Source organism: Myiozetetes cayanensis, unplaced genomic scaffold (assembly GCF_022539395.1).
Source record: "Myiozetetes cayanensis isolate MyiCay16 unplaced genomic scaffold, myiCay2020 scf6-25, whole genome shotgun sequence".
NCBI lineage: Eukaryota > Metazoa > Chordata > Aves > Passeriformes > Tyrannidae > Myiozetetes > Myiozetetes cayanensis.
The window spans coordinates 56,851,347-56,867,529 of NW_026087853.1; the positions used below are offsets into that span (position 1 = coordinate 56,851,347).

General features: G+C 42.9%; 1 protein-coding gene across 1 annotated transcript in view; it reads right to left on the minus strand.

Moving 5' to 3' along the window:
• ANO5 (anoctamin 5) overlaps positions 1 to 15,911 on the minus strand; it is a 49,016-nt gene extending 33,105 nt beyond the window's left edge. The window contains 3 exon segments of the mRNA XM_050337086.1: positions 4,421 to 4,491; positions 6,867 to 6,911; positions 15,764 to 15,911. Of these exon segments, the coding sequence (XP_050193043.1) occupies positions 4,421 to 4,491; positions 6,867 to 6,911; positions 15,764 to 15,824 (177 nt within the window). The 5' untranslated portion in view covers positions 15,825 to 15,911.
• Between the last annotated feature and the right edge of the window lie 272 nt (positions 15,912 to 16,183).

A 16,183-nucleotide genomic window follows, 5' to 3' on the forward strand; every position in this document is an offset into this window, starting at 1 on the left:
ATGTAAAATACTGCACAAACAATGTCCATGAAAGCACAGCCTTGCTCTCAGTGCTGCCCCACAGCTCCTGCCCTCTCTACTGCACACAGGCAACTCCCCAGCCACGCTGGGGCTCTTCCATCTGCTTTCATCCAACCTCTCCATCCCACATTTCTCCCACTCACTGCTCCCCCCCTCCTCCTCCACGGAGGTTTTAGCCACCCACTGGTGCTCACTGCCCACAGAGGTAGAATTTTAATGCAGGTAGCGAAACACTCAGCTGTGAGGTGAAGATGCATGACCTGCAGAGGCCTTTGGACATTCCTCTGCATTCCGGGAAATGCTAATCTAGGGAACCTACCCTGTCTGCAATTAATTAGCTCAGGCCACTGGGGTTAACTACTGTAAAACTCGTGCCCAAACCCTCTCCTGCACCTTTTAAGTCCTCTGGTAAAAACGCACCATTAGATGCCAAAATCCGATGTACAGCACAAAGGGGGCCCAATCTTGATTAACACATGACCCCCCAAAACAGGAACCAACTCAAACAGTCCAAACTCTGCTGAGAGGAAAACCAAGAAGGTTGGCAGTGGTGGCAGCAGCGTTGAGTTGGTCCTTCTTGCTCTGGAATCCACTCTCATAAGTCTTCCATGTACTCTGGCTCTCCCCAAAATAACCCTCAGACTGTGTTTTTGTTACAACTGGAAGAAGTATTTTTGTACTTCCATCTGGATTTTGAAACCAATTTGGTCTGCCTTCTCACAATACTGATAATGGTACTTTATGTTTCTCTCCACCTGCCTGAATTGAAAAATGAACAAGAATGAAAAGTAATGTATATTATGATGGTGTTTCTTCAGGAAAAAAAAAAAATAAACCACAACAATTAATTTAGAACACCTGCAGCACCTGCTGCTCTGAAAAAAATAATAATCTATGTGTCACAGCCCTAATTTTGGTAAAATGCATTGCTTTAAGAAATTTGATGGAATTCTGTCAATTTACTTCCTCTAACCTGGTTTAAGCAAAGACAGCTTGTTCTCAAGGTTTCTCATGATCAAGTTACATTATGGAAAATCCTGATAAACACAAACTCTTAGTGAGCATTTCACTGGTGTGAAACCAACAGGAAAGTGAAAATTTCATGTATAACTGTGCAAAAGTAAATGCTAACCCCTCCAGAGCTGGATTAGGGCACAGTCCTGCAGCCCTAGAGTAGTGCAGTCACCTGCATACCAAGGGGTCCACATGCATAGCAAGTAAACATTTTAAAGTACTTTGTAGTTCTGAACTGGAACAGCAGAGAGACAAATAGTCCTCTGTATACACAGCTTACAGATGTTGATATACTACAAACCAGGGATTTAATTTTGCCCAAAATTCATTGCAGCACCTATTTGAAAATATCCCCAACACATCCTTTTTTTTTTTTGTTTCCCTTCTCCCATCTCCTGTTTGCTGAAAATGTCTCCTCACCTCCCTGCATGCCATTGGAGATAATTTACTCTGTAAGGGTTGGAATACGAAAATCTGTTGAACTCCAAATGATCTTATTTATTTTTGTCCTTGTGGGAGATTAAATAATAAGAAAAATACAGAGACTCAAAAAGAAGATTTAAAAAAATAAAAAAAGAAAAGAAAAAAACCCAGAGCGAAATAGGCAAAATCACAGAGGACCAAATGCAGCACAGATTGGAGACTCAAATGCTCTTTGAGTCCTGGACTTCATCCAGTTTTTGTATATATGTTGGCAGGCTTCACCACAGACTGTTTTTCACCTTTGTCTTTGCTTTACTTGCATCACTCCTTATGTCCAAATCACATATTCCTTTACAGATTACAAAAGAAAGAAAGAAAGAACCACTAAATTATGGATAGGTAATGTTTCCTGTTCTCCATATTAAATCTAGATTTATTTTTTCCCCTCCTCTAATCAATTTTAAGCTTTTCTCTGTACTGCTGAGCAGAAACATATTGCTCCTGTATGTTATGTTTTTTCTCTTCCAAAAGACAGCCTGAGCCTAATGAAGCAGTGACCTGAATGCAAACTCATTTAACTCTTTCCAATGTTTTTTTTTTTCATTAATTAATTCCATTCCTGTTTCAAAATTACTTGACTTAAATCGGTTTAAGACTTCTTAACGTTCAGATTTTTCAACTGCAGAAACATTGTTAAGTGACAAGAAAATTACCAACCTACCATAGGAGTGAAATCATTACACAGAGAAACGGGCTACTTGTCAGAACAAGAACAAAGCATATTGACCTGAGCTCAGAAGGGCTTGGTGAAAAGAGGAGAAGCCAGAGCTTGACTTTCATGCTGGGATAGAAGACCCTGTTCAGTTCCTACAGGAATGTACCAAGGATGTCAAAGGCAGCCTAGCAAAGAACCGAGGGAAAAGAAATTCTTCCAGTTTATACAGAAGACACCTGAAGTTGTGACAACATGTGGAGACAAAAGATTAACGTTTTATGAAAAAAAAAAATCCCATAAATATTAGGGGCTATCTTACTATTGGAATGAATTCACAGAAAAACTAAGTATGGACTTAACCTGAATATCTAGGACATTATTCATCAAGAATAATGGGTGATAAGAGTGTGAAACTGGGCAAGAAGATTAAGAGTAACTCTCTAGCTTTATGTCTGGCTAATGCATAGAAAGCAAAAATCAGATAAATGAAAATGTATTAGGGAGCATGGGGTAGGATAAGGCAAAGCACAGAAAAGTAGTAATTTAAATGGAAGCAAATGTCAGATGACCAGCTGATCTACAGAAACCAACTACCTAAAGCCAAACAAGTCCTCTCAGAGGGAGCAAGGAAAACAACAAAACACAAAACCCCAAGTTATCAAGTCAGCTCTGACTGATATTGCTAATATGAAAATACTCTGAGGTATTTATGAACAAATGAAGAGAAAAAATGCTTATGTAAGGGAACATAAGAAGAAACAAGTGAAAAGGCTGCATAAAGTTACCAAGGAGAGATTTTTGAGAGGATAACCAGATATTATTTTTCCCAGACAAGAATGTGCTGAAGATCAAAGCCTCCTTTCCCACCCCATAATGAATCCTTCACCCTTCAAAAAAGGTTCAAATCCCATGTCTCTACATATATGACACAAGCACTGCACCCTTTCTCCCATGTTCCCTGCCTGTTTGTCCTTCCTAAGGCTTGAAGTGAATTTTTTCAAGCTTTGGGGAAAATAGGTCATCTCCATCCACTCAGAGACACTCACAAGTAGCTCAGAATCAGCTTATCATGGTATGATGACTCACACACTAGAACTGGAGATCATGTCTGCCCATTGCTCAGTGAAGATTTGATGCAGCTGTTCACTGAACATTCTCCTGGAGAAAAAGATGATTACAGTTCCTCCAACAGATTCAGAAAGCAGCAGGGTGAACACAGGAACAAGTTTTAAGATGGAACCAGTAGATTTACGGAAACATTGGGATGATATGGTTGCATGGTCCAGGAAGACAAAGATCTGTGTAATTTAGGAAGCCCTTCTGAGTTCTGTCTTCATGTGATCATCTCCAGATTTGACCCTTAGAGGTAGGTGAGGACATGTTTTACTTTTAAGAATCTCAGCTGCAGTTTTTCAACACTCAGTTCAAGAGACATCATTCCTGATGAGTGCTCATGGCCAGTGTAAGACCCTACTTTGACAGGACAGTTGTTTCTCTTCCTATCTGAAACTCTTCCTCTCTTCCTCTAAGCCTATACCAGCAATAAAGAAATCAGACTATAGGAATGAAAATAAAATAACGATTTCAAGAACGTGTCTTTCCAATATTCTTTTTGCATCTGTTTCTTAACTGAATACTAACCACACACTGCTACCTCTTTAAGACATTGTGTACTGTACACATTAAGCAATGAAGTGCTGTGAAAACATGAATAGCTGATGGTGCTTTTCATACTGCACATGTTGCAAGGAAGAGGTGTTTTAGTAACTCAAACCTTCATTTGCTTTCTCGTCAATCTTGCAGCACTGCCACAACGTTCCTAGAGCAGCAGAACACACACATGCCTCCATTTCCCCAGCAGGCCCCAGCTCAAAACAAAGTGTTTGCTTTGTGCAGAAACACTATGTTTTTCCAGTTGCCCAAACCCTTAATTGTTGTGTGATTCTAATTTCAAGACTAATACTGGAAACACCATTAAGTTCATACTGTTTTCTACCACTACTGTGTTGTAGCACTGACACTGGTAAGCCTCATTTTATAATAAGACTCAGGGAGTGTCAGTGTTACATTCACAGTTTTGCTCTTTCAAAACAACACAGGATGCAAATGCTTACATGGACAAAAAGGGGGTAGAAGACAATCTAAAAGAAATATTAGTTTTTAAACTAATTGTGTCTTTCACAGCAACCACTCTTCTTTCTTCCTGTCAGCAGTGCATTAGCTAACACCATCCATGCTGTACCTTACCTCAGAGCTGCTTGGGATTTCTGATCCTGCAGTTGAAATAGTTTCACTTAAGGGTCCATTGCATTCTTCCCCTAAGGAACATGGAAAGAGAGATTCACATCAATACACTCCGTATTTTAAAATATTACTGGATCTGAAAATGATGTGGACCTTGAAGGCATCAAACTATGAACACGGAAAAGGTGGAAAATAATCCTCAGTCAACCACCAAGAACAGTTATTTAAAGGGAAGAAGATGCTGTGAGACAATATACTCAGTCTGTACTACCTTGGTGTAACCCTGCAGTCACAGAAACATATTTTTAACTGCGACAAACAAAAATCTGTTGCCATCACGGATCCTTCTTGTTTCAAATACCTGCTAGGCTGTTGTTTAAGAGGGTCTCACACCCAGAGCTTTGCTGCCTCGGTTATGAAAGTTGAATTACCCACGGGATTGCTTGCTAGACGTTGAATTAGGGTGTGTTTTTTTGGCTAAGGGGTTAATGATGCACAACCTCAAGATTACAGATGCCCACATAATGGAGACATGTCAACAGATCAAGAACAGTAATATGAACTTAAGTAAGCTTCTTGTTGTTTAAAGAACAAAAACAACCCCCAAAACAACAACAATCACCACCCAAACTAAAAGAAACTACCTTCATTTTAACAGGTGTGAACTCCAGCATGACTTTCCTACAAAAACAGTCAGTTCACCAAGGACACTGTTACTTAAATGTTAATGTTGGGGGGAAATGATATTTAATACCATCAGAACCCTAAACTGTGTTGAGACATCAGCTGGTTTTGTGCTTCTGAACTTACTCTGCCATCGGTTTCCTCTGGAGAACAACTCTGAGCCATAAGCTATAGGCTCGCGCTTCAAGAAGTTTTTGTGAACAACCATCTCTCTGGTGAGTAGACAGACACATCAGTCTCCTAAATCAGGCAAATATTTGATGCCAAAATTGCATCCAGGCAGGATATAAACTCCTTCTTTGAAAATACATAATAAGCTACTTAAGTAGAGCTTGAGAACATTTTGTTTCTTACAATTTTTTTTATTTCTCTACATTCACTCACAGAAAATGGTCTCTAATTTATAAGCTTACATACAATATAATGAGAAACTGGGCAATGGTACATAATGGTATGTAAAATATAATGAATAAGTTCCTGAATGCCAAGACATTTAAAGCTGCTGCATGTTATTCTGCTAAAGCAAACTACACCTGCAAAATCTGTACTAATAGCTGAAGTCTCTTGGGTTTTATTTATGCACCTGTAGAAAAGTGTCTCTGTGCACTGATATGAGCGTGGAGATGGGTGCTAAGTTGTCTCTAAAAAGTTAACGTGTAAGTAAATAATGTGGGATCATTCTTCCTATCCAGAGACAGAACACCAAACCCAGAGAAGGTCTGCAGCACAGAACTGACCTCAGTTCACCTCCCAGCACTGCAGGAATGTCCAATACATACAGCAGAAATGAATGTTACGTGATGGGAGAATATCGTAGTAAGAACACAGAGTCTTGACTCAAAACCCAACAGTTACCAAAGCAGTCACTTTAACTTACATGAGAAACTGTTTCTGTAAGAATATTCTTAAGAAGAGGCTCTGCCTTTGCACAGGGATGGCTTTAAGTTTATGCAAACCCAGTAGCTGCCCAGGATGAAGGAAGGGGAGCACCCCCAGCCCTGGGAGGCAGGTGGCTGCTGCAGATTTGGCCAAAGGTACGAACGAGCCCAAGGCCCTGGAGCAAGAAAGCCCAAACATTTTGTCACACAACCCTCCAGTCCCAGGCCACCAGCAGCCTGGGCACCTTGCCCCTGCAGCAGGAACGTTCAATTTGCCAAAGCTGCTGAGGGGACTTGAACTGATTCCACTGCCTCTAACAGCCTTTGTATTTTGGGGTTTTTTTCTGGATTTTATCCTTTCTGTAGTTGTGAAAGTCTGACCTCAGGAAGAAGTACAATTCAGAGTTCCACTTTTTAAATGCTTTCCCAACACCACAGTTGATTACTTAGGCAACTTGTGGAAGGAAATCCTCTCTGAACCACATGAATAAACCTGAATAACCCTAGAGCAGCACAAAAAAAAAAAAAAAAAAGCAAAACATATATTAAATGAGAAGTACAACATACTTAATATGTTCTCTCCTTGAAAAACACAAACAGATTCCTGAACGAGAACAGCACAAGTAGGAAGGTGCAAAAGAGACACATCCCAGAATCACAACAAGCACCAGGAATGGAAATGCCCACTTAGTTCTTACCCAGGAGAGCTGCCCACAGATAGCCAACAATTGACTTGCAAATCACACTGCAAAAGGCGTGGCCCGTATGTGACACCAGCGATTCACATTAACCCAAGTCTGATTTCCAAGAGGCTCCCAGCAGAAAAAACAAAGGGACAGAGGACACAGACAAAAGGAAGGAAGGTGTAACGTGGGTTAGTACAATACCTTCTGACTGTGATGGCTTGAACTTGGTGAGAATCGCAATGTCATCTTGAAAAGGAAAAAACACTTCAGTAAGAACCAGAAGTAAAAATCACTTTTAACATGAACCCGTTTCATAGTTCTCCTCTATCCTTTACAACACAGCCACTATATATCCAACAAAAAAAAATAGGCCCTGGATGGCAGAGACTGCGAGCTAGACAGAAATCATGGAACAGGCTCCTCTTGGAACACCAACATTCACCTTTTTGTCCAGGCACTTTCCCGTATCAGCAGCAGGTAGGACATAATTGTTTCTGCCAGCCAAGAAAATGCCTCTAAAATTCTTCACAAAATTACAAGTTCTCATCTAAAGGTGGGAGTAAAACAACATTCTGGTAAAAATACCGTATTTAAGGGTATGTCCTTGTTCCTCAACACTACATGCTGTTATGCACATGAACAGATTCTACAAGTGTCCGCACTCCAAGAACAACAAACAAGGACAGTCAGTAAACTAAGGGACTCTTCGTTATACAAAATGTTTCTGTACAAATTGCAGTCACTCCTTGAAGTGTTTCTTTTGTTCCAAAATTAACTCCAGACCAACTCTGCGACCATCAAAACTCCCTAAAATTGTTTCAGACATTTATCATTTTAGTATCTGTTCAAATCACAGGCCTCCAGCGGCACGCCCGCATCCCAGCTGAAAGAAATACCTCTTTCCCAATGCAACTGTTGTCTTCCACAGCCTCACAGTTCTTCACTCAGCTATTTGCAACCCTCCAGACACGTGTGCCTCGGGAGTCTGCATGTTACTGGAAATAAGCAAGCTTCACACGGCCTGTAATTCTGCAGTATTAACATCTGCTGTCCCAAACTACGCCCAACCACAGGGCAAACCCACTTAGAAACTCCTGCCGTGCCACCCCTAAGAATTACAGCCCATTTCCACTTCAATTACAGGCCTGAAGGAGCAGAACAACGGTAATTCAAAACAGAAATCAACGTTCGGTACCGAAGACTGCAGAATATAATCAAGACTGTGATTTCACCTCTTAAAACACAAGGAGTTTACCCACAAAAAAAAAAAAAAAAAAAAAGGTACTTTTATTAGTGCAATCTTAGAATTTCTGTAACAGGCATGAAAAAAATGGCTTCTTGTGCAATGAAATGATTAGTCATTCTACAGCAGTTTAAATCTGTTCACAGTGCCAGGTTCACTTTGTTTTTCTACAGAGCAAAACTGAGGGTTTAGGAGAAGGTAGAAGTGCCCGTGGTCAATGCTGTTGCAAAAACTAATGATGCCATTGTAAAAACAACACCTCCCGTAGCCCCCTGTTTTCTGAAAGCTGCAGCAAGGAAGATGACAATCCCTGTTACTTCAGCATCCCTCAGTAAGTCAGGGTCTGCTGGGAGATGGCAAAGAAAAAAGCTCAGCTGATGATGCTGCACTGGAGGTACAGCCAGGCCCACTGCCCTGGTTGTAGATGCTGCAGTGTGGCACAGCTCAGGCTCTGCATCATTAAAAAAAAAAAGAGCAAGAGAAGACCTTTAAGTTTTCCTTTTCCTCCAGCTTCTATCACCCTGATTCATCTGCACCAAGCAGAGCTCTCGACAGATGTGCTTCTACCAGCAAAAAACGCTAACAGATTAGGTGCTTCTAAAACCAAGTGGCAGCTGAATAGACATCTTTAGGGATTAGAATTTTCCTTTTGCTGCTTAAACTAGAAAATCATCTCCATTTGCAGGCATAAGACCTCTGACAGAGCTAGTCCAAAGGCAAAGTCAGAGACAGGATTCTCAGGCAGGAGTTGATAACGTGCATTGTTCAGGAGCAGTAAGGCAGTATTAGTTCTGCCCTGCTCTTACTTTCAGTCTTGTTTCCAAACTACTGCTTTCATTTATTTCCACAATTTGCCTTAGCCACAGTAACAGCATCCTTTTCAGCCAACAAAACCAAGCAGGTCAAAAGAGCTTTCAAGAGCTTTGACCTTGTTCTGCCCGTCTGACACCTGTGGTGTATTAGTTTATGAGCAAACATATCCTTAGAGGAAAATTTTGATGGTCCGGGTAAAATAAAAAACCAAACAAATAAACCAAGCAAAACCCTAACAAATCCTGAAACTTACACTGCAGTTGTTATGAGGCAGTTACTTTGTACTACGAAGAAAATTCTCAATACTCATCCTTAACAAGCAATGAAAGAAAATTTTATTCCTAGACGTCTTGAAGTCACCATCTTAATAAACCCTTGCCATTATCCAATCACCTGGCCTGGCTGACAGAAAAGAGAGAAATCAATTTCAAACATGCTTACTTATCACTAAATCAATGTGCTATTTAAAGTCCTGTGTCCTTTGCTCCCAAACAATCACCGTGGGATTGCTGCTGCAGTGGGCCCTACTGCATCTGATTTCCATCCTGGATAAGGGTCTGATTCAGCATTGCATCACTAATAAAAACACATACTGAACAAAGACTTCTCCAGAAAAAGGTCGCTCATTCCAAGCAAACACCATAATCACTACTGCCAAGTGCTTCCATATCTACAGAAAACAGCTTTAAAATGACTTATTAAATAAACTTAAGTTGCACAGCGATCGCATCCTCCCAGAGCTGGACGGCTGAGTTGCCATGGTGAACTGGAGACCCACCTTGCTGGCTCCTGAGCAAGGAAAATAGGGTTTTGCTTCGCGTGACATTGCCTGAAGAGTAACAAATTCACTGCTGAGCCAAAAGTTCAGTGCCACAATGATGTCTGAAGTGGTTGGTTCATGCGCGAGCAGAAACGCTTCTAAAAATTCAAAACTATCTCTTGACAGTGGAAACAAAACATTCTCAGTGAATCCAAGAAAGTTTACTGGGAACATTTTAAAAGAATTTTATTAGTCCCTTAATAAAAAAACCAAGAAGATTTTACTCAAGCATAGGCTGCTTCACGGACATAAAATCTGGATGTGTTTTATTATTAAACAGGCATTTTCCACAGAACAGGCATTTATCAATGCATCAGAAGAAAAGTAAGTCTCTTATATAAGGAAAATCTGTTCCTATCAATAGGAAAATCTCATTTAGCACGTGGAAAAGACATGGAATCTTAGCCCTAGTCTCTAGTAGAGTAACTGGGTATTTTAAATCAGAAACTCCACGTTTACCCTCGGCTGCCTCGCTTTTAAAGAACCACAAAACCACCTCCCCTTTTGATTGAAAGGCACAGGAATAAAAAAAAAGGGGGGGGGGAATAAAAAAAAGAAGTTGAGTAAAGCTGTTTTTAGCAAAAAAGCCACAACCATAGTGTTGTAACACAGACCCTGAATGGCATTTACTGCAACAACCACTACCATATTTTATATACCAGCACAGACAAGGCTTAAAGCATGCTGTGAGCACTTAACACCTAGACCTTTAAGGTATCATCATTCTGCAGAATGACACATGTAAACTGATTAACGGGTTCAAATGCAGTTAAGAAAAGCAAGCCCAGACTAGGGACAGCTGGACAAAGCCAGCTATTTTTATACTTTGCAGCATTTATATACATGCAAGTAAGGGGGACTAGGATGACAAATAAACCTCAGCAGAGCAAGGGGGTAAAACACCAGACAGTATTCCTCAGCTTCATGTTATCCAGACATTTAACTTCAGATGGCAAATTTAATCTCCAAATTTTTACCCCTTTTGGTCATTATGCTCTACCTCATTCAATAGTCTTGATTATGCTTCTAATGAAATGTATCCTTGAGAATTTTGGTAGTATATCCACCACGTATCTCATTTTCTCACAATAAACAACATAAAAATACACCAGTATAGGAGGACCTTTTAGAAACAAATGCAAGAATTGGAAGAATTAGTGTTTTCGTCCAAATCACTTTAAGGACGATGGAATAACTCTGGAATTCCTAAACTGATCCTAGAGAGGAACAGCTCCTATCAGCCAAGAAAATGAGCAGGGCAATGGACCATGGCTTCCATCACTTGGGAGTTTTTTATGTGAGCACCAGTCAATTAACAGAAATGAAGCAGGCAAAGGCATCCATGTACCAGTGGCCTCAAACCCACATCTGCTAGCCATTACTTGCTACCACGGTATAGTCTAGCATGCTAAAAATTGCAGCAACACAGACTTTCTGATTACCTACCCCACAGTTAGGAAAACTCTGAATAACAAACCACAGGACCCTTTCTAATTTAGGGCTGGTGCAGAAAATGAGAGGCCAGCCGTGTGCCTCCCCAGCCCTGCCCACGTGGCTTGCTGGGGTTCTGCTACCCTGCCAAAGGCCTCAAGTTTCATATTTACCCTTGGGAGCTGGGTGAAGAAGACAAGAGAATCACTTGGGATTTCCAGTTAAAAGACTGCACTTCACACAAAGACACACTCACTTCCTAAAGAAAACGTGTTTGGAACTTCACTACCTCACTGAGAATGGAGACAAGAACACCCCAGCTTTAGCAGCCACAGGTTTCAACGAAAAACACACATCTCTAAAGCATAATCCAAGTCCCAAACTAGAATCAGCTCCTCCCAAACACGAAGTTTAATGTAACACAAAATGTAGTAATTGTTTCAACGGATGTCACACGATGTGTCGTCACACACCATGTTTAATCTATAAATAATTCCTGACATGCTGCTCAGCTTTGGTACATAGCAAACAAACGCCTCAAAATCCTTCCGTAATTACGTTATAATTGCAAGAACTACCCCTAGAAATGCAACACCTGGATCTTCCTCCCGCTCCCTGCATTTACAAACACGTGGAGGTGAAAAGCTATCACCAAATATAATGAAATTACTGCTAGATAACAAATCACAACCCAGTAATTACACTGCTCTTTGGTTTGAACCTCAGATGGCAGTAAAAAAAAAAACCCCATGGAGAAGTTCACTGCATTATGACCTTGCCTGTTAACATCTGACCACATTTCTACATTACCTCTACCTTCTTAATTACATGTTTATGTTGTCTCCTCCACGTGCAACCCATAGTTTAATGGGTTGGTTATTTGAGGTTTGTTTTTTTGGTTTTTTTTACAAATTATCTGCCAACAGCTGTCAGCATAATTTTAAAAAGTACCTTTTCAGCAGTGCCCTTGTGTCTTATCCTAGTGTTTGCTTGTATCACACTAATTATCAAGCCTTTGTACACAGAGGTTATAGTGCACATCCTTTTTTATGGTAGTTACTTCATTTCTGCAGGGAACACCTCAGAAGGGCACAGCACGCCAGGCAGTATCTTAGCAGCAAACTGATGGAGAGGGGAACACTGAGAGAACATCACTCTGCCTTACACCAGAAGGCATTTTGGTGGCTTTCTCGGCATTTATTTGGCATTCACAGCCCAGGACCTCTGCCCCCAGCTGCAACCAAGCATTCCTCCAGGAACTGTTGTGAGGGGAGACGTCTACAGAATGATTTTTCTCTTGTTGAAGTCGTGGACCCCTCATTATATAGAGGGTAAAACACCTTCACCTGTGATAGCAGGACCATCACTCAGTTCTGTCCCTGAGGGATCTCAGAGGTCTTTTCAAACCTTAAGGATTCTATGAATCCAGCTGTATTTCCCAGCTTCCCAAAGTGTGGCCCAAACAACCCACATAATTGCTACTGGGCTTAGATGGCACACGGGGGACTTAATCCCTCCTTTGCTGCTCACCGGGCTACAGGGAGTGAGTTTAACCTCATATGCAGGGTTCTCACCTAAAATAAGTGTTTTCCAAGAGCAAGTTTTCCTACTACAATCAGGAGTTTTCTGCTACAGGGAGAAATAACCAACCTGTATTTATTTACGCTGTGCCCCCGCGGTGACTCACAAGCAGCCAGCAAAGAAATTCCACTCAGAAACTACACACTGCTTGGTCCAAGAGTATTTTCTCCCCCGCCTTTTTGTATTCTGAGCTGCATACAAGTTTCCTGGAGCTTTTAGAGCTTTTATTTCATTACCCAGGAATAATCTGTCAAACAGCTTTCCCGTTAACAAACCCCTGGGTTTAGCCCTGTGGGAACACGATACCCCATTCAGCGTTTCCACAAATAGATCAGAAATTACTCCATACATTGCGCCAGTAATTAGAGACAGATGTAGTTCTGAGCAGAGGTTTTATGTTGTTAGTATGAATCACAATAATCCTGATCAAATAAGTGAAGTATCATTCTATTAAATGGCAGCAATATTTGGCCCTGAACGTTGAGGCACTACGTGATGCCAACACTCTGGCACAAGCGCTGTTTGCAAGTCATACCGCTGGCTTTTCCTGATGTTTTTCCACCTTTCTCAGAGGGGACACAAGCAAGATGAGAACCAAATTTACAAGGCTTAGAGTGTTTCGAGTTCAAACCAGCCTCCTGGAAGTTTCTGAAGAGGAGCCATGTGTTATAAAGGCAGGACATTTCAAATCATGGCATGGAGCCAACTGCAAGCTTCCAGAAGATCCACAGTCTTGGGATATATCCCACAACACAGTTACTGCAGCATTAAAGTGCTGGGAAAAAAACCAAACACTGAGAGGCAACACAGACATAAATATTCCTAGCAACATACTGTGGTCTTCTTCCTCTGATATTTACATTCCAATTTCGCAGGTTCAGTTCTCTGAGAGTTTAATATTTGAGGTAAATGACCCACATCTCCCAACAGAAAGCGAAATCACACACACAGAAGTGGAAGTTATTACCTCACGCAGATGTAATTCAGCAGGAAGCCAGAAAACTTCCTTCCAGGTAGGAGCTGTGGCACACAGGCTCTGAACACAGACTCTGCAAGTCAAACTTTCTGCTGCTGGCACGCAGTTTTTCATCCCCACCACCTGTCTCCCAGCATTCAAGTTTAAGGAAAAGCAGTAGTAAACCAGAATTAAATACACACACACACTATCCAAATACAAACATGTCTTTAAGAAAAGTAAGTAGCAAATGTCTTCTGTTTTATTCCTACTGACTCACATGGGCCCTGCTTATGCACATTAGACATGTATAGCCTTAGGAGGCTTTTCCTTAAAGCCACAAAGCAGATGTTCTGCTAGCAGTACATGCACACTGTTAAGTTTTTTGAGACATAATTTAAGGAAGATTTTATTTTTTTTTAACCTTGAGAGGCTTTGGGGCAACAAATTTACATAAACTTTAAGACTACTCATATTCAATTTGTTTCTGTTTTAGAAAAGTTGTTAGTTAAAAAAAAAAATTAATTGAACTGTTAGAAGATTTTGTCTGGACAGTTATGTGCTACTGTATGGTAAATCCTCCTAAACCATCCTTGCTCACTGAAACCCCTCAAATATCCTCATATTCAATATTTATGTCTAGAAAACACCCACAAGGCACTCCCGGGGAAACTGAACACTGTGTTTACAAACCTGACTTCACAGAATCATTCCCTAGATGGAAATATTTTGTGTGCTCTGTAAATATTTTTTAGTCTCGAGCCACTTCAGAAGAACAACCCCTGGCTAGAGCAGCTCAGTCCTAGCACTTTTCATCGCTCACAGGCAGCGGGATGGGCAGTGACTCAGGCCTCCCCACATCCCCTTTGGAATAGCAGTGCTGGCCAAGAGGCTGTAACACCCATCTGCTCCAGTTCCTAAGAAGCCTGCCAGCTCCACCAGGCTTTCCCAGGGAGGGCCAGCCTCCGTCTGACACTTGCTGTGGACGCCTGCCTCCCCGCAGCTGGACTCCGCTCCTCCCTGGCACTGCTGAGGGCTTCTTTTGGGTAATTTTCCCAGTCAATGAAACAAGACTGTCAAATAGTTTGAAAATCACGACTTGACCCCAGCGCTTGGGGTATTAATATATATTGTGGCATTACATGTTTTTCTAAAAGGGACAGCGTAATCGAGCTTTGAGGGAGGACACATGACCCAAGAAGCCAACGCAGGAACTTAGTGGTTCCTTCCTGCTTTAAGATCTTCACTTCTAGGACTGATGGCAAAGCATTATTCCCTCCCCCAAAAAAGGGAAATTTTTCTAGGTCAGCATTTTTGTTTTGTTTTTAAATAACTCCAGTCCCATGCTGAAAGCATCAGTGCGCTCTCCTACATCTGACTGTTGACTCACGTTGCCAGGTGAGGTGCTGATAAATACACACTTGCGTCATGTTATTTTACAAAATCATTAATATGACCACATTTATTTTAAGTAATGGCATACCACACCGAGATGAAGTGGAAACTGTAACCTGGCTCAGTACAATAAGGCCAGGCCCCGACACAAACCCCACTGCCCGGCTGCCCCTTCTGCAGGGGTCCCATCCAAAGCTGATGGGCACCAGCACATCTGGGATGGGGCAGCGGGGGAGAGGGGCTGCTCACACCTTCCAGGAGAGGGGTGACCCAGCCTGCTCCGAACCTTCTTGTAGTGGCAACCTCAGCTCCTGGGAGCCGGCACCTGATCCCAGCTGGTGCCCCGGGGGAGGATGGAAGTTTGCCATCAGGCAGAGGGACCTGTGCATTTGCGGCGCGCTTTAGGATAAAATCCAAAGGGTTTCCCATTGTTCTGGGCTGATGCAAGAAACCTCCAAGGTTTTCAAGGTTTATCTGGGGCTTATAAAAGATCTAACCGCAGTTTGATCGGCGGCTCATAGAAACGTGGCTCTGCTGCGCTCAGTGGAAGCCGGAGGATCTCAACCCTGACGCAGGAGGGGACCAGGAATCACCCTTCTTCCCCCCCCGGGATCAGCCCCATCTCACCGTCACCGGCCTGCAGACCCCGGGGAGGAACCAGAGCGCCCCAAAATGCCCCCCAAATCCGCCCCAAATTCCGACGCCTCCGGGGGGGGGCTCCGAGTCACCCCCGGCAGGAAGCTCAGCCCAGCCCAGCCCAGCCCAGCCCAGCCCAGCCCTGTCCCGGGGGGCAGAGGCGAAACCCATCGGCGAAACCCATCAGCGACCCCCTCGCTCCCCCCCGCCCCGCCACCGCTCACCGTCCGCCGACAGCGACATCTCGATGAGGGTCTCATTGCCTTTCCTGCCCAGGCGGTTCATGGTGGCCGCCTTTTCCTGCCCCTGCCGGGAGCGGCTGAGCAGCGGAGCGGGTGACTCAGGGGCTGGGCCGCCTCAATACATGCGCACTGCCCGGGGAGGCGGAGCGGGGCCGGCACCGCGAACCCCGGCCGGGCGGCTCCGAGCAGAGCCCAGCCGGGATGGGGTCCCGCCCCAGGGCCAGGCCCTGCACGGAACAAAGCCCCCCAAAAATCAGACCACGTGCCTGAGAGCAGTGTTTATATCCGTGCTGTGCGCTCGGCTTGTGTCCCCTCCCAGCTTCTTGTGCGCCCCCTCCGCTCCCCCCGCCTCGCCCCAGGCGCGCTGTGCTCGTCAATATCTTTAGCATCCCTCTGTTGTCA